This window comes from Drosophila montana, unplaced genomic scaffold, assembly GCF_035044405.1.
Source record: "Drosophila montana isolate Dmon_TW-CO22-7 unplaced genomic scaffold, ASM3504440v1 contig_402_1, whole genome shotgun sequence".
Classification (NCBI taxonomy): Eukaryota; Metazoa; Arthropoda; class Insecta; order Diptera; family Drosophilidae; genus Drosophila; species Drosophila montana.
In genome coordinates, this window is record NW_026998739.1 from 5,251,354 (window position 1) to 5,269,454 (window position 18,101).

At 37.2% G+C, this 18,101-nt stretch overlaps 3 protein-coding genes, 1 long non-coding RNA gene and 1 pseudogene across 8 annotated transcripts in view; 4 read left to right on the plus strand and 1 right to left on the minus strand.

Moving 5' to 3' along the window:
- Nucleotides 1–18,101, plus strand: part of LOC135439445 (alpha-2A adrenergic receptor) — a 32,379-nt gene that overhangs the window by 13,856 nt on the left and 422 nt on the right. For all 4 annotated transcript variants that reach the window (XM_064698180.1, XM_064698181.1, XM_064698182.1 and 1 more), the window contains exon 5: nt 16,451–18,059. In XM_064698180.1, the coding sequence (XP_064554250.1) occupies nt 16,451–16,704 (254 nt within the window). In that variant the 3' untranslated portion in view covers nt 16,705–18,059. The remainder of the gene's footprint in view (nt 1–16,450; nt 18,060–18,101) is intronic.
- On the minus strand, nt 1,399–4,577 carry LOC135439458 (uncharacterized). Its single transcript, XR_010438057.1, has 3 exons — nt 4,440–4,577; nt 4,184–4,260; nt 1,399–1,452 (listed from the first exon to the last, which is right to left on the minus strand). It is a non-coding gene; the product is annotated as an uncharacterized LOC135439458 (long non-coding RNA).
- Nucleotides 4,381–6,479, plus strand: LOC135439443 (putative sodium/calcium exchanger 7). 2 transcript variants are annotated; one of them, XM_064698178.1, is made up of 3 exons: nt 4,441–4,485; nt 4,516–5,137; nt 5,199–6,479. In XM_064698178.1, the coding sequence occupies exons 1-3, from the start codon at nt 4,456–4,458 to the stop codon at nt 6,356–6,358; spliced, it is 1,812 nt and encodes a 603-aa protein (XP_064554248.1). In that variant the 5' UTR covers nt 4,441–4,455; the 3' UTR covers nt 6,359–6,479. The 2 variants fall into 2 exon arrangements, with proteins under 2 accessions (XP_064554247.1, XP_064554248.1); XM_064698177.1 differs by having other exon boundaries at nt 4,381–5,137.
- Nucleotides 11,640–13,753, plus strand: LOC135439444 (putative sodium/calcium exchanger 7). The gene is made up of 2 exons (XM_064698179.1): nt 11,640–12,411; nt 12,473–13,753. Exons 1-2 carry the CDS (start codon nt 11,730–11,732, stop codon nt 13,630–13,632), a joined length of 1,842 nt encoding a protein of 613 aa, XP_064554249.1. The 5' UTR covers nt 11,640–11,729; the 3' UTR covers nt 13,633–13,753.
- On the plus strand, nt 14,446–16,264 carry LOC135438920 (mitochondrial sodium/calcium exchanger protein-like; annotated as a pseudogene).

Below are 18,101 nucleotides of genomic sequence, written 5' to 3' on the forward strand. Positions count from 1 at the left end.
ATTAAGATTATTTTTAATTTTACTTAAGAACACTTTTTCCTACTTACACCCTTCTTCTTAGATGTAATAGCGTCACTGACAAAATAAGCTGTGAAAAGGGGCACAGCTGGCCGGACTGGCAAATAAAACACCTCCATCGGTCGGTGATGCTATTAGAAGTTTGTGTTCTCTATCTAGGCATTTAGCATTTAATTTTCATAATTGTAAATGTATTGAATAATTAGGAAGACACTCGTTTTGTCGACCACTACAAAAAAAAAAAAAAAAATTTCCACAAAGGAGTGATGGATTTACAAAAAAGTGTGAACAAAGAAAAGTTTAATAAAAACGTTTTTCTAGATATTTTCTCACTTTACTATTGTACTGTACACTATTGTAATGTGTGCGTAATATACGAAAAGAATTATGCATAGCATAGTCTGTTGTGCACGTAGGAAGGAATAAAGAGCGATAATTCCTGGTAGGTCTAGACGGAACATAGAATTGAAGAAGCCCTCACAGATAAGAAGAATCTATATCGCCAACAATCAACTTATGTAGGAAGATTCAATATGATCCTAGCTATTGTTATACTACGGAGACCAGATGCAAGAACAGTATTCAAGGATAGGGCGAACAAGAGAAATCGAGGAGTTTGGTTATTAAAGGATCGTTAAACACTTTTAAGACCAACGTTTAATGAATCCAAGTACACCTTTGCCTCGTTAACGATGGTAACTGTATGAAGAGTTTAGAATCCAAAAGAACTCTGTAACATATCTCGTATGTTAGCGAGTTGATGGACGTGTAGTTGTTAGCGATGCACGCGCTGGTTCCGGCTCTATGACGTCGGCTGGGGTGGGTTCTATATGGTATCACTTTACTACCTACTCGCATGTATGCATAATTACATATAAATTCGCGTGCCGATGAGAAGTTCGATTGTAGTTGAATGAAAGAGGAAATATTGAGAAAATGACAGATCAGGGACAAAAAAAGGTTAGTGGCTGATGTTGTTGTTGAGATGCTGTGCTGATGTTAATGCTAGAGCTGTTGCCCACCCTACCATGATCACCAGGGCCGCTTGACCAGACAATTGGTCGGTGAACCCGTAAACAACAAGGTTACACTACTTTAATACTTCGGCGACGCATGGCTCCACATGGATAACAAATTAGCACATGTTAAAATTCCACTCTAACTTATTTATTATAACACAAGATTTCATTGTTCCTACTAGACCTCACATCAAATTCAAGAGAACTAAGAATATCACTTAAACGTACTCTGTGCTAAATTTTTTTTTTCCTTTTCCCTTTTTTTTTGTCTTTTTTTTCCTTTTTTTTTTCTTTTTTAATTTAGTCTCACTTTGCCTTCATTAAAGAGTCTTTAATTTAGAATAAATAATGATATCACTTACGTACATGCCATCCATCTCCAAAAGCGCTTGCGTTGATGTACGGCGACGACTTGCTGAAAAAAAATAAATTGCACAAAAGGCACCAAAAGAAAAAATAAAAAAAGCTCTGGTCCTATGTGGCTCAGCTATCTTTTCTCTCGCTCTAGTTACTCTCTTAAATATTTTTTTTTTCACTCTTCAAGAAGTTTCTCTCTTGATCAACATGGCGATCATCACAACAAAGAGAAAAAAAACGGAGAAGAAAAAAAATTGAGGAAGTACGGACCGATTGAAAATTTACATGTGGCTTTTTTTTTGGAGATAATAAAATTGTTAAATTTAAGACACTTTTGAAAGTTTTTTGCGTGATTCGCCTATGTGATTTCAATAATGCCCATGACAATCATGATACAGTGATTTCTGGCTGTTACACTAGTATTTTCGAGACACAAGAAAAAATTTGAGTTGAATAAAAATGAAATTTGTCTTATACACCGTGCTACTAAATTGACTCAGCCAATAGAATTATTACACTTAAGACGAAATTCCGAAATATCAGCAGCTTCACCGCCGACATTTGCTGCTAAGGTGCGGAGTAGTACTGATTTTGCGATATTGCCGCGACAATGGTCTCTTCCTGAAGCTCCACTTTACGGCGAATTCAACTTAATGCTGGGAGCGCATTAATTAATCTCCGGCGGAAACATCTGATCGGGGGTTCGCAAGCATCTTAGGCGAATTCAATGATTTTTAATAATTTTTTTTTTCGGCAGCAATTTAGTCTTCACTATATTCGACTGGTTCTTAACTTAGCCTCGTGCTAAATTTAGGCGGGTAGCGGGCGTTAGTCTAGTACTTATTTTTCATCTCGTACTACGTTCTGAACTCATACTATTTGGAGCTCGTACTAGGGGCCAATCCTGTAATTAGACAGGAGTGCCAATCTTTCTAAGACCCAAAAAAAACCTTGGCCAACTTACCACTCTTTGGGCTTGGCACTTTTTCAGTATTTTAAAAAAAAAAATTTATTTTTCCATTATCTGGTACTTATATGGGCGGCAACAATATAGACGGCGCGATTAAAAGTTTTTTCGCACTTGCTCTCGCGAGCGCAACTGTCTTAACTGACGAACAGAATAAAAAGGGGTGCTATTAGCAAAGTTCGGCTAAACGAAAAATATTAACATGGGATAGTGGAACATTCGCCATTTCCAATTTCTTAACATAATATGAAAACCACTCTCCCCATTTCCACTTTTTCCTAACTTGCACCGCTGATCCTGACTCATAGGTGGCGCTATCTGCATATTCAATATTCGTTGCGCTGATCACCATCCAGTCAGTCAGGACAAATTTTTATATATAGAGATATATAGAGTACTAGAGGGTATAAACCGGCCTTGCCCCTGGCACGTATGTTGTAAAATAAATGTTTTCAAAAAGCTTTGAAAATGATTTTGAAACTGATCGGACGGGACAAAACTTAAAATTCACCCAAAATATCTTTGAAATGCATTTTCCACCGAAGAAGTTTAGATTTTGCAAAAAATGTGAAACACATCTCAAATGATTTTTCTTATAGATCTTTGGAAATGAATTTGAGCGCGAAACGTCACCCACCAAATCTTTGACCTCCATTTCCATCAAGAAGGAACGGATTTTTCGAAAAGTGTACAACCCCCCTCAAATGAATTTGAACAAAGGTCTTTGAAAATAAGTTTGGGGCCGATCGGATCGTAAATAAAAAACTTTTATACAACCGTTTTCCGCCAATTTACCACTGTTGCGGGTGGAATTTCCCAAATCGCTGAAATACGTACTTATTAAGTTCTTATGAAGAGCTTTGAAAATAAGTTTGCAGCAAATCGGACACAACTTAAAACTTCGTCCAAAAAATCTTTAAATCGCATTTAACCCGAAAAAGTTTGGATTCTGAGAAAAGTGTGAAACACGTCTCAAATGATTTTTCTAATAGATCTCTGGAAATGAATTTGAGTGCGAAACGTCACCCACCAAATCTTTGACCTCCATTTCCACCAAGGAGGAATGGGTTTTCCGAAAAGTGTGAAACACCCCTCAAATGAATTTGAATATAGATCTTTGAAAATGAGTTTGGGGCCGATCGGATGGTAAACAAAAAACTTTCATACAACCGATTTCCGCCAATTTACCACTGTTACGGGTGGAATTTTCCAAATCGTCGAAATACGTATTCATTAAGTTCTTATTGAGAGCTTTGAAAATAAGTTTGAAGCAAATCGGACACAACTTAAAACTTCGCACAAAAAATCTTTAAATCGCATTCCCCACGAAGAAGTTTGAATTCTGCGAAAAGTGTGAAACACGTCTCAAATGATTTTTCTAATAGATCTCTGGAAATGAATTTGAGTGCGAAACGTCACCCACCAAATCTTTGACCTCCATTTCCACCAAGGAGGAATGGGTTTTCCGAAAAGTGCGAAACACCCCTCAAATGAATTTGAACAAAGATCTTTGAAAATAAGTTTGGGGCCGATCGGATGGTAAACAAAAAAGTTACATACAAACGTTTTTCGCGATTTTTCCACACTTGCGGGTGGAATTTCCCGAAACCCCGTCTTAACGTGCACCTACATCACATAAGGTAACTACAGTGAAAATTTCAGCTTCCTAGCTCTTAAGGTTTGGGCTGTGCGTTGATCACCAATCAGTCAGTCAGTCAGTCAGTCAGTCAGTCAGTCAGTCAGTCAGTCAGTCAGGACAAACAGTTTTATATATAGAGATTAAGTAGATAGGATAAAGAGATAGTGATGGGAATGCACCGACCTGGTGGTGGAAATTTATAGCCTGTCCGGCAAGCTACTCTCATAGCTGGGCATGGTCAGTGACTTCCGGAAGGTATCCTGAAAGCAATGTAATGTAAAAGCAATATGAACTAAACTGGATAATTCGTAATTTTCGAAAAAAAAATCAGGTGCTCTTTTTAATTTATTTTTGCTCTAGGTATGATTTTAAAATTAAATTTTCAACGGAACACAACACATGTTAAAATAAAAACACAGTTCAAGTTTAATATACTTACCTATATACTTAAGATCATGGCCAACATGTATAAACCAAACATTTTGGATAATGAATTCGACGAGTTTTGGTCAAAAGTCAATTGCTTTGCTGTGATGGATTTTCCGTATGACCAAAGATGCGAGTTTGTGAGAAATGCAAATAACTGCATACATGGCATGAACTTCTTGCCATATATGCATTTATTGGCATGCGATTTTAAATGTAGAAACATATTCGAGGAGCACATCTATGTGACCCTTTTCCTGATTCTATGTTTCGAATTGCTGCTCTTGCTGGGCCATGTGGCGCATTATTATTACACTCCAGCATTGAAGGTCGTTTCCCGAGTGCTTCATATGAACGAGCATCTGGCTGGCGTGACGATCATGGCACTTGGCAACACACTTCCAGAAGTGTTTGCCAATATGTTTGCTGTTTTTGAAGATACACCCGTGTTCGCCAATTGCCTTTCTTCGGCATTATTTGTAACTATGTTCACGGGGGGATTGGTATGCTATATCAGTCCATTTAAAATGAGTGCATATGATACCGTACGCGATCTAGTCTTCTTTATCTTTGGCGCGATGCTGCTTGAGGTTATTATAATCAATGACGATATGGTTTCGCTCGCTGAGTGTATCCTACTGGTGGCGGTGTACGTCATATATATAATTGTCAACGTGGTCGATCTGTATATCATGAAACGTACCCTAAGAGGTGAGTAGCGGGTTTTCTGAAATGTTGCTGTACTTGGCTAACATCTATTTGCTTTTCGTAGCTTTGGCACGCGAAATCAACGCACTGTACGAATTGCCACAGTCAGAAGATGTTAAAGAAAGGCGCGAAACACTACAAAAAAAATATGACTTCCTTTCCCAGGATGATCGCGTACCTATATTGCAGCGCAAAACGACGAATCCACGTGATCGAACTTTCAGCTTTACGACAAAAGTCGGAAGCGAACGCGTCACAATTGACATGGAGGCCAATCGCAATATACATTACCTCAGGGCCCGAAGCAAGAATCACCGTCTCTTTAGGGAATTCTTCTCTGCAATCCAGCCCATAAAATTGAATGAATGGCGCCAGGCTACCAATTTTCTTCGCGTCTTCTATATTGTTCGGGCCCCTGGTGTGTTCTTAAGTGCCATTTATATACCCTTGGTGGATTACGAGCTGGACAAGAATGGCTGGAGTAAGCTGCTCAATTGCATACAAATTTTCCTTAACCCAGCGGTTACAATCACAATGGGCAAGTCTATGGTATTTAGGGATAAATCGAAGCTTTGGTATTATAACGTACCAAAGGACGTAAAATACGGCCTTTACTCCCTGGTGGTAACAGTGCCCGTAGCCATATTTGTGTTTTTCCACTCAAACACCAGTGCCCCACCGTTATATCACTGGATGTTTACATTTATGAACCTGACTGGATCAATTTTTCTGATGTTTCAGTGCTCCACCGAAATAACGTTGATAACGGGGGTCCTTGGATTTATGTTAAAAGTTCCAGCTGATTTTATGGGTGCCACTGTAACATGCCTCGCCAACTCCATAGTTAATCTTGTAACAAATACATCAATGGCTCTGCAGGGGTATGAAAAAATGGCATATGCAGCAGCCATTGGGAGTCCATTCTTTACAATTCTTCTGGGTGCAGGCAGTGTTTTTTGCGTAAAGATACTTTTTGGGCTTAGTACTTCAATGGATTGTATGATTGGAGCATATGGGGAAAATGCATTTGTCCTATTGATATTAGGTCTCCTATCGACGCTTTTATGGACATCGGTGTTGAATTTTAATGCCCGTCGCTCGGTGGGGATTTTCTCCATGTCCATCTATGGTCTGTACATCATATTTAGCATTCTTATTAAAATGGGAATCATCCACCCATACAATTTGGATGCTCATCTTAAGAGTTCCCATGCAATAAGTTAAAAAATTGTAAGTTGACAAATGTTTAGTTGCATAAGCATGTATACTACACTAATTCAACAAATGTAAACACATATGTAATCGAAAAACTGGCCAGACTTGAAAATATAGCTGTTATTATTTACGCTGTGTGACATTTGATTGGCATTTAAAATTATCCCAAGAATAAAAAGATATAAAGCTACATGATATATATATATATATAACAATCAAGAAGCTACATGACAAGTTTGTGACTCTAGCTCTCAAAACCTAAGATATTTGCTCAAGAAACAGGATTTCGACAGCGATTTTTATTGATTACTTGGAAACGGGGCAAGTTATCGACTATCGGAAACAAGCTCGTACTGCGCGGGGGACCTTCACTAGGAGGACCTACGTTCCAAATTGCAGGTCTCTAGCTCATAGGTACTGATATCCTTGCGTCCATACATAGGGAGGGACGGACATGGCCAGATCGAATCGGCTGTTGATCTGCTGCTGATCAAGAATATATACTCTTTATGGGGTCGGAGATGCTTCCTTCTGCCTTTGCACAAATACATTATACCATTTTTACCCATTTTCAATGGGTTCAGGGTATAAAACGGGGCTACATTGAAACGCTGTCATGTTTAGGTATTTTCTTCAAACCACTGTTTTTTTTTTTGTTTCATGCATATATTTCTAGCTTGTTACGTATATTCCACCATTGCTCATTTGAAATAGAAAAGAACATTTTTTTTTTAATAAATTGAAACAGTCTTTCTTCGTTCTGTTAAATCTGGGCTGTAAACACTTATATATATAAGCCAAATTAATGTTATCGTTGAGAGCAGCCGATTGGGCAGGGACGATGGATGTGAACAGTGAACGATTTAATATCCCAGTGGATAATACAGCTTAGGGTTTTTAGTACAATTTTGTTTGTAATCAATTGGCTATATATAAATTGTGCATGTGCAGCGGGGACCGCTTTATAATTGCATGAAGTTTGAAGTTTGTCGGATGAAATTGGACCGAATTACCGAACAGGGCGATGCCGGTTAATTTCCTCTTTTATTTTTTTATTAATGGTCGACAAAAACGAGTGTTGTCCTAATTATTAAATACATAAGAAACAAAAAAATGATTCAAATCTAAAAGCCTTAATTATAATACAAAATTTTCTAATAGCATAGCCTTTACAGCTAAGAAGGAAAGTGTTAGTAGAGAAAATGGTATTCCTAAGAAAAAATGAAAAATATTCTTAATTCCCTATTTGATTAAAGAAAATATAATAAATAGGAAAAAAGAAAGCAAGAAGGTTTTGCTTTGTTGTGCACGTAGGTAGGAATAAGGGGCGATAATTCCTGGTAGGTCTAGACGGAACAGAGAATTGAAGACACCCCAACATATAAGAAAGATCTGTATCGCCAACAATCAACTTATGTAGGAAGACAACACCGAGAATTGTCCTATGGTTTGGTAACGACGGAAGATCAAGAAGAAGAAGCCTGCTGGAGGGAAATAGGATGGCAACCAAAGATTGGGGTCCCCAAAGTGATTCAATATGATCCTAGCTATTGTTATGCTGGGGAGACCAGATGCAAGAACAGTATTCAAGGATAGGGCGAACAAGATGTATATTAGTTTGGTTATTAAAGGATTGTTAAACTCTTTATGGTTGCTTTATGAAGATTGAAGCAGATTAGTATACGTTGCAATGGAGTATTGTCGATTGTATAACTGACAAGATAAGGTGTGGTACGACTGAGGATAATAAGCACACTATTTGAACAACTAAGATGCAAGTGATTGGCCGAACACCAAAGTTGCATAGCGTTAAAATCCTCTTGTCGACGAGAGGGATGCAGGGTATTAGTGTATAAAAATAAATAAAATAATAAAAATAAATAAATAAATAAATAGTCAGCCTCAGCACTACTCTTTGGATCCTACCTTTTAAATAAGAAGAAATCCAAAGCAAAAGAGACTGGAGGGAAACCTATTCGGTCAAGTTTAAAAAGTAAAATGTCATGGTGCACAGAGTCAAACGCCTTACTGAAGTCAGTGTAAATGACATCAGATTGCATTTTAGAAAGGAAAGCATCATTTACCAAGCAAGTAATTCCAAGCAGATTGATCGTAGTTGACCGATTCTTTACGAATCCATGTTGATCAGGTGAGAAAACTGATTTGCAGAAATGCTGCAAATTCGATGTGATTATTTTTCAAATAATTTAGGGTTAGCGGACAGTTTTGCAATGGCCCTGTAATTTTGTAAATCAGAATCATATAAGATTCCTTCCAAAGAGATGGAAAGACAGAGGATTCAAGGAATAGATAAAAAAGCTTTAGCAATGGACGAAGAAGGGAAGATCTACATGAGTAGACTTCTAGGAGTATTGTCAGGCCCAGGATAGTAAGAAGATTTAAAAAAGTTTATGGCCGAGAGGAGAGAGGAATGAATAATAATAGGAGCAAGTGTAGAACTAGAGGAATTAATATTATAAGGGAAAGCATTATTATTAGGACAGACAGAATAGTAAGTAGATTGGAAAAAATTTGCAGACTTTAAATTATTATATTATTAAAAAAAATGCAGTAAATAGGAAAAAAGAAAGTTGTTAAAAAGAAAATAAATTTATAGTAGACTAGCTGGAATTACCCGGTTCTAGGCGAACTATCGAATAAAGTGAGAATCTTGAAGCCGAAAAATAAACTTCCGCTTAATAAACCTTTGACCCGCACTGTCCACACAAGAGCGATGAATTAGGCGAAAAAACGTATTAAATTGATTCTCTAAAAGATCTTTGAAAAAGAGTTTAACACCGATAATAAACAAAAAAACGTTTCAAATATTCCGCCAAATTTCCACAGTTTAGGGTGGAATTTACAAAATCACTAAAACACGTATTCATTAAGCTCTTATGTAAAGTATGAAAATGGAAATCGGACAAAACTTAAAAACTTAGCCAAAAAATTTTTGAAGCGCATTTCCCACCGATGAAGCTTGAGTTCTACGAAATGTGGGATATACCCCTTAAATGAATTTGAGCAAAGATATTTGAAAATAAGTTTGAGGCCGGTCGTATGGTAAGCAAAAAAGTTTCATACAAAGATTATTCGCGATTTTTCCACACATGCGGGTGGAATTTCCCGACAACCCATCTAAACGTGCACATAAGGTAACTGCAGTGATTTCAGCTTGGTTTGGGCTGTGCGCTGATCACCAGTCAGTCAGACAGTCAGTCAGGACAAAGTTTTATATATAGAGATATATAGAGTACTAGCGGGTATAACCCGGCCTTGCCCGTGGCACGTATGTTATAAAATCAAAAAAGCTTTGAAAATGATTTTGAAACTGATCGGACGGGAATCAAACAACTTTTATGCAAATCGGAAAACTCTTAAAATTCACCAAAAAAATCTTAAAAATGAATTTTCCACCGAAGGAGTTTAGATTTTGCGAGAAATGTGAAACACGTCTCTAATGATTTGTCTTATAGATCTTTGGAAATAAATTTGAACACAAAACGTCATCCACCAAATCTTCGACCCCCATTTGCACCAAGGAGGGATGGATTTTTCAAAAAGTGTGAAACACCCCTTAAATGAATTTAAACATAGATCTTTAAATATGAATTTGGGGCCGATCGGATGGTAAACAAAAAACTTTCATACAACCTTTTTCCGCCAATTTACCACTGTTGCGGGTGGAATTTTCCAAATCGCTGAAATACGTACTTATTAAGTTCTTATGAAGAGCTTTAAAAATAAGTTTGAAGCAAATCGGACTCAACTTAAAACGCCGCCCAAAAAATCTTTAAATCGCATTCCCCCCGAAGAAGTTTGAATTCTGCGAAAAGTGAGAAACACGTCTCAAATGATTTTTCATATAGATCACTGGAAATGAATTTGAGCGCGAAACGTCACCCACCAAATCTTTGACCTCCATTTCCACCAAGGAGGAATGGGTTTTCCGAAAAGTGTGAAACACCCCTCAAATGAATTTGAATATAGATCTTTGAAAATGAGTTTGGGGCCGATCGGATGGTAAACAAAAAACTTTCATACAACCGATTTCCGCCAATTTACCACTGTTACGGGTGGAATTTTCCAAATCGTCGAAATACGTATTCATTAAGTTCTTATTGAGAGCTTTGAAAATAAGTTTGAAGCAAATCGGACACAACTTAAAACTTCGCACAAAAAATCTTTAAATCGCATTCCCCACGAAGAAGTTTGAATTCTGCGAAAAGTGTGAAACACGTCTCAAATGATTTTTCTAATAGATCTCTGGAAATGAATTTGAGTGCGAAACGTCACCCACCAAATCTTTGACCTCCATTTCCACCAAGGAGGAATGGATTTTTCAAAAAGTGTGAAACACCCCTTAAATGAATTTAAACATAGATCTTTAAATATGAATTTGGGGCCGATCGGATGGTAAACAAAAAACTTTCATACAACCTTTTTCCGCCAATTTACCACTGTTGCGGGTGGAATTTTCCAAATCGCTGAAATACGTACTTATTAAGTTCTTATGAAGAGCTTTAAAAATAAGTTTGAAGCAAATCGCACTCAACTTAAAACGCCGCCCAAAAAAATCTTTAAATCGCATTCCCCCCGAAGAAGTTTGAATTCTGCGAAAAGTGAGAAACACGTCTCAAATGATTTTTCATATAGATCACTGGAAATGAATTTGAGCGCGAAACGTCACCCACCAAATCTTTGACCTCCATTTCCACCAAGGAGGAATGGGTTTTCCGAAAAGTGCGAAACACCCCTCAAATGAATTTGAACAAAGATCTTTGAAAATAAGTTTGGGGCCGATCGGATGGTAAACAAAAAAGTTACATACAAACGTTTTTCGCGATTTTTCCACACTTGCGGGTGGAATTTCCCGAAACCCCGTCTTAACGTGCACCTACATCACATAAGGTAACTACAGTGAAAATTTCAGCTTCCTAGCTCTTAAGGTTTGGGCTGTGCGTTGATCACCAATCAGTCAGTCAGTCAGTCAGTCAGTCAGTCAGTCAGTCAGTCAGGACAAACAGTTTTATATATAGAGATTAAGTAGATAGGATAAAGAGATAGTGATGGGAATGCACCGACCTGGTGGTGAAAATTTATAGCCTGTCCGGCAAGCTACTCTCATAGCTGGGCATGGTCAGTGACTTCCAGAAGGTATCCTGAAAGCAATGTAAATATGTACATCAACTAATTTCGGCCACAATTTAAAGCTTTATGAACTAAACTGGATAATTCGTAATTTTCGAAAAAAAAAATCAGGTGCTCTTTTTAATTTATTTCTTGATTGATTTTAAAATTAAATTTTGAACGGAACACAACACATGTTAAAATAAAAACACAGTTCAAGTTTAATATACTTACCTATATACTTAAGATCATGGCCAACATGTATAAACCAAACATTTTGGATAATGAATTCGACGAGTTTTGGTCAAAAGTCAATTGCTTTGCTGTGATGGATTTTCCGTATGACCAAAGATGCGAGTTTGTGAGAAATGCAAATAACTGCATACATGGCATGAACTTCTTGCCATATATGCATTTATTGGCATGCGATTTGAAATGTAGAAACATATTCGAGGAGCACACCTATGGGACCCTTTTCCTGATTCTATGTTTCGAATTGCTGCTCTTGCTGGGCCATGTGGCGCATTATTATTACACTCCAGCATTGAAGGTCGTTTCCCGAATGCTTCATATGAACGATCATCTGGCTGGCGTGACGATCATGGCACTTGGCAACACACTTCCAGAAGTGTTTGCCAATATGTTTGCTGTTTTTGAAGATACACCCGTGTTCGCCAGTTGCGTTTCTTCGGCATTATTTGTAACTATGTTCACGGGGGGATTTATATGCTATATCAGTCCATTTAAAATGAGTGCATATGATACCGTACGCGATCTAGTCTTCTTTATCTTTGGCGCGATGCTGCTTGAGGTTATTATAATCAATGACGATATGGTTTCGCTCGCTGAGTGTATCCTACTGGTGGCGGTGTACGTCATATACATAATTGTCAACGTGGTCGATCTGTATATCATGAAACGTACCCTAAGAGGTGAGTAGCGGGTTTTCTGAAATGTTACTGTACTTGGCTAACATCTACTCGCTTTTCGTAGCTTTGGCACGCGAAATCAACGCACTGTACGAATTGCCACAGTCAGAAGATGTTAAAGAAAGGCGCGAAACATTACAAAAAAAATTTGACTTCCTTTCCCAGGATGATCGCGTACCTATATTGCAGCGCAAAACGACGAATCCACGTGATCGAACTTTCAGCTTTCTGACAAAAGTCGGAAGCGAACGCGTCACAATTGACATGGAGGCCAATCGCAATATACATTACCTCAGGGCCCGAAGCAAGAATCACCGTCTCTTTAGGGAATTCTTCTCTGCAATCCAGCCCATAAAACTGAATGAATGGCGCCAGGCTACCATGTTACTTCGCGCCTTCTATATTATTCGGGCTCCTGGTGTATTTTTAAGTGCCATTTATATACCCTTGGTGGATTACGAGCTGGACAAGAATGGCTGGAGTAAGCTGCTCAATTGCATACAAATTTTCCTTAACCCAGCGGTTACAATCACAATGGGCAAGTCTATGGTATTTAGGGATAAATCGAAGCTTTGGTATTATAATGTACCAAAGGACGTAAAATACGGCCTTTACTCCCTGGTGGTAACAGTGCCCGTAGCCATATTTGTGTTTTTCCACTCAAACACCAGTGCCCCACCGTTATATCACTGGATGTTTACATTTATGAACCTGACTGGATCAATTTTTCTGATGTTTCAGTGCTCCACCGAAATAACGTTGATAACGGGGGTCCTTGGATTTATGTTAAAAGTTCCAGCTGATTTTATGGGTTCCACTGTAACATGCCTCGCCAACTCCATAGTTAATCTTGTAACAAATACATCAATGGCTCTGCAGGGGTATGAAAAAATGGCATATGCAGCAGCCATTGGGGGTCCATTCTTTAAAATTCTTCTGGGTGCAGGCAGTGTTTTTTGCGTAAAGATACTTTTTGGGCTTAGTACTTCAATGGATTGTATGATTGGAGCATATGGGGAAAATGCATTTGTCCTATTGATATTAGGTCTCCTATCGACGCTTTTATGGACATCGGTGTTGAATTTTAATGCCCGTCGCTCGGTGGGGATTTTCTCCATGTCCATCTATGGTCTGTACATCATATTTAGCATTCTTATTAAAATGGGAATCATCCACCCATACAATTTGGATGCTCATCTTAAGAGTTCCCATGCAATAAGTTAAAAAATTGTAAGTTGACAAATTTTTAGTTGCATAAGCATGTATACTACACTAATTCAACAAATGTAAACACATATGTAATCGAAAAACTGGCCAGACTTGAAAATATAGCTGTTATTATTTACGCTGTGTGACATTTGATTGGCATTTAAAATTATCCCAAGAATAAAAAGATATAAAGCTACATGATATATATATATATACCAATCAAGAAGCTACATGACAAGTTTGTGAAGTCTCTAGCTCTTATAGGTACTGATATCCTTGCGTCCATACATAGGGAGGGACGGACATGGCCAGATCGAATCGGCTGTTGATGCTGATCAAGAATATATATACTTTATGGGGTCGGAGATGCTTCTTTCTGCCTGTTACATACATTTGCACAAATACATTATACCCTTTTTACACATTTTCAATTAGTTCAGCGTATAAAAAGGGGCTACATTGAAACGCTGCCATGTTTAGCTATTTTCTTCAAACCATTGTTTTTTTTTGTTTCATGCATATATTTCTAGCTGGTTACGTATATTCCACCATTGCTCATTTGAAATAGAAACAAATATTTTTTTTAATAAATTGAAACAGTGTTTCTTTGTGCAGTTAAATCTGGGCTGTAAACACTTATATATATAAGCCAAATTAATGTTATCGTTGAGAGCAGCCGATTGGGCAGGAACGATGGATGTGAACAGTGAACGATTTAATATCCCAGTGGATAATACAGATTGAGGTTTTTAGTACAATTTTGTTTGTAATCAATTGGTTATAATTATATAAATTGTGCATGTGCAGCGGGGACCGCTTTATAATTGCATGAAGTTTGAACAAACAATTTCGGATGAAATCGGACCGAATGACTCATTTGAACAGGGCGATGCCGGTTAATTTCCTCTTGTACATATGTATTTGAACCAATTTCGGCCACAATTTAAAAATGTATTAACTAACTTGGAAATTAGTTGTTTTCAAAAAAAAAATCAGATGATCTTTTTATTTTCTGGATGTATTTATGCTTTGGATATTTAATTTGAACGACACATAACACAAGTTAAAATAAACACAATTCAAGTTCAATATTCTTACCTCTATATTTTGGATTATGGCCGAAATATATGAGCCAAACGCTTTGCATTAAGAATTCGACGAGTTTTGTTCAAAAGTCAATTTTTTTGCTATGGTGGATTTTCTGTATGACCAAAGGTGCGAGTTTGTGAGAAAAGCAAATAACTGCATACATGGCACGAACTTCGTGCCGTATACGCATTTATTGGCATGCGATTTGAAATGTAGAAACATATTCGAAGAGCACATCTATGTGACCCTTTTCCTGATTCTATGTTTCGAATTGCTGCTCTTGCTGGGACATGTGGCGCATTATTATTACACTCCAGCATTGAAGGTCGTTTCCCGAGTGCTTCATATGAACGAGCATCTGGCTGGCGTGACGATCATGGCACTTGGCAACACACTACCAGATCTGTTTTCTCATATATGGGCTGATAATACATCCATATTTGCCAATAGCCTGTCTTCGGCAATATTTGTAAGCATGTTTATTGGGGGATTGGTCTGCTACATCAGTCCATTTGACTTCCTCTCCAGTGTATTTCACTTGTATGACCTGAACCCCAAGCACACGTGTAACAACAATCAGGTTTGATCAGTCATAATGCTAATTACATCAGGATCCGAAGCAAAAATCACCGTCTCTTTAGGGAGTTCTTCTCTGCAATCGGGCCCATTAAATGACTGTCCCCTGGCTACCATGCGCGCCTTCTCTATTTTTCGGGCCCCTGGTGTATTTTTAAGTGTCATTTATATACCCTTGGTGGATTACGAGCTGGACAAGAATGGCTGGAGTAAGCTGCTCAATTGCATACAAATTTTCCTTATTCATTGATAAATCGAATCTCTGGTATTATAACGTACCAAATGACGTCAAATACGGACTTTACTCCCTGGTGGTAACAGTGCTGTGTTTTTTCATTCGAATACCAGCCCCGCCATCATATCACTGGATGTTTACAATTATGAATCTGACTGTATCCATGTTTCTGATGTTTCAGTGCTCCACCGAAATATCGTTGTTAACGGGCGTTCTTGGCCATTTGTTAAAATTTCCTGCTGTAATATCCATCGCTAACTCTCTGAGCGATCTTTTGGCGATAATGTCAATGGCTCTGCAGGGGTATGAGAAAATGGCGTATGCAGCAGCCATTTTTTCAACGTTCTTCTGAGCACCGGCATTGTGCTTTTCATCAAGATTTGTTTAGGCCATAGTACTGAAATGAATACTGTAAATGGATCTTATGGGGCAAATGAATTTTTATTATTGATTTCTGGCCTCTTAACCACGCTACTGTGGACACCGTTGTTGAATTTTAACGCCCGACGCTCGGTAGGGATTTTCACGTTGGCTGTCTATGGTCTATACATAATTTTTACCACTCTTATTAGGATGGAAATAATTCACTAATACGAACTGGATCTTATTTCCACCGACGCCTATGGAAGCGATTCGAAATTTTAAATTGTTAGTGATAAATTGTTTACAAAAAAAATACAAATTATTTGCGACACAAATTACATTTATTGAACAATAAAAAATAAGTACATATTGAATTCAAGTCAAAAAGGTGGCCAGACTGTTGAAATCGAAATATAAAATGAATAATGAAGGGGTAACACTGAAAACGCCACAATAAGCAATAACTGTATATGTATATACAATCATACAAATATACATACATATGTACATTATTTGCAGCAAAAATAATCAATCATTTTGTTTTTTATACTTTGCATATATTCCTAACAGGCTACTTTTATTCGGCTATTAGCCCGGTCATCTATTGGGCCCTCAACCATAATACGCTACGACAATCGCCCTGTGCGCCTATCATTCGCCTGCGGTCCATGCAAAATTTCCTGCGTTCGCGCTTTCGCTCGCACACCGTTCCGCCGGCAGCCTCGTCGACAAATGAGGCAGCATTGGGGGCCTTCAATCCTAAATTGATAAAGCTAACACCGAAGCAGTATAGAGCTCAGGCTTCTTCGCATTATCTCTACTAGTGTGATACTAAACTAAAACCTTAACATACATATGTATTTACTTATGACACTCGAACCCAAGGCTATCCCCGTTCTAAGAAACTCGATGTTCTTTTTCTCCATAGCTCTTCGCAATTAGTTGACACAACTTAAAAATACAAATATGCAAGCGAAATTATACATAATATACATAAATACATAATACATACATAGTTTATATAGCTACTACACATAGGTAGTTGTTAACGCTTATTTACAACACAATGTTAGTATTCCAAACGTATTGCAATCCAAACCAACAAAAAAAACCATATACGAACTCATTTAGTGACTTGTTTAAAATGTTGTTTAGTCTTTAAGCTGTAACTAAAAGAAATTACATAAATGCATAATAATATTGTACTATGTTCCTTCTCATAGATAAGCAATAAGAAACGCTTTAAGCCAAGTTTAACAAACAAATCAAACTAAACATGATCTAAAACTAAACCAAATACAATTAAACTAAAATCAAATACATATTTAACAAATCTACGTACATATAAGAAACATTAAAAAAAAAAAAAAATGTAAAAAAAAAAATTGTATATAAGTGTGTCGAAAAGCATTCTTTCTACACTTTTTCTAACATTTTTAACGTTCATTCAACTGAATACCTGTAGATTGAACACCTGCAAAGTTCAATTTATACGCAATAGAATATATGTATGTATTTCTTACTTTCCAAAAACTGAATGTGTATGTGTGTGTCTTATGTAGAAGAGTTCATTTTCACTTTCCACTTGGTTCTATGTATTGTCTCTGTCTTTGATGTAACTATCCATATTATGAAACACAACAATTTAGTGGTAGATGTTCAATTACGTGTAGATTGATTTCATAATTTACAAATTCACTATCGCCAGCCGAAAGAAGGAAACTTAAAAACATATATATACAAATGTAGAGTAATTAACTGGGTAACTGTCAGACTTTTGTCTAATAGCATTTACCTGTTAACTGACTGACGCTGTTAGTTGCGTTAACATTACATTAACATTTAAAATTAAACCTTACCTTTGACATACTCAGCAATAGATAAATGTGTTCTGTTAGCTAATTCTCAATAATTTTAAACTATTTTTAGAACTATTATTTTGTACTCAACTTAAATTTCACAAAAAAAAAAAAAATAATAAGAATCTATAAATGCTATAAACATGCTACTATTTAACAGTTGTTTTGGCCGTCAGCACTAATTTAATCGTTGTTCGATTAACGATTAATCATATTTAGATAATTGAAAGTCGTGTGAGTATTTGATGCTGCTAACCGGGAAGACAACGGGATGGCAATGGAACTTTGTTGCATTAATTATTCATATGGCAATAAAATAGGTAATTATATGTGCAAAAATTCCAGACGTTGCATAACATTTG

Bases quoted from the DNA above. Each gene is read 5' to 3' on its own strand.
- LOC135439443 (XM_064698177.1), top strand. From the start codon at position 4,456: ATGGCCAACATGTATAAACCAAACATTTTGGATAATGAATTCGACGAG. The intron at 5,138-5,198 runs GTGAGTAGCGGG...TGCTTTTCGTAG, and splicing joins CATGAAACGTACCCTAAGAG to CTTTGGCACGCGAAATCAAC.
- LOC135439444 (XM_064698179.1), top strand. From the start codon at position 11,730: ATGGCCAACATGTATAAACCAAACATTTTGGATAATGAATTCGACGAG. The intron at 12,412-12,472 runs GTGAGTAGCGGG...CGCTTTTCGTAG, and splicing joins CATGAAACGTACCCTAAGAG to CTTTGGCACGCGAAATCAAC.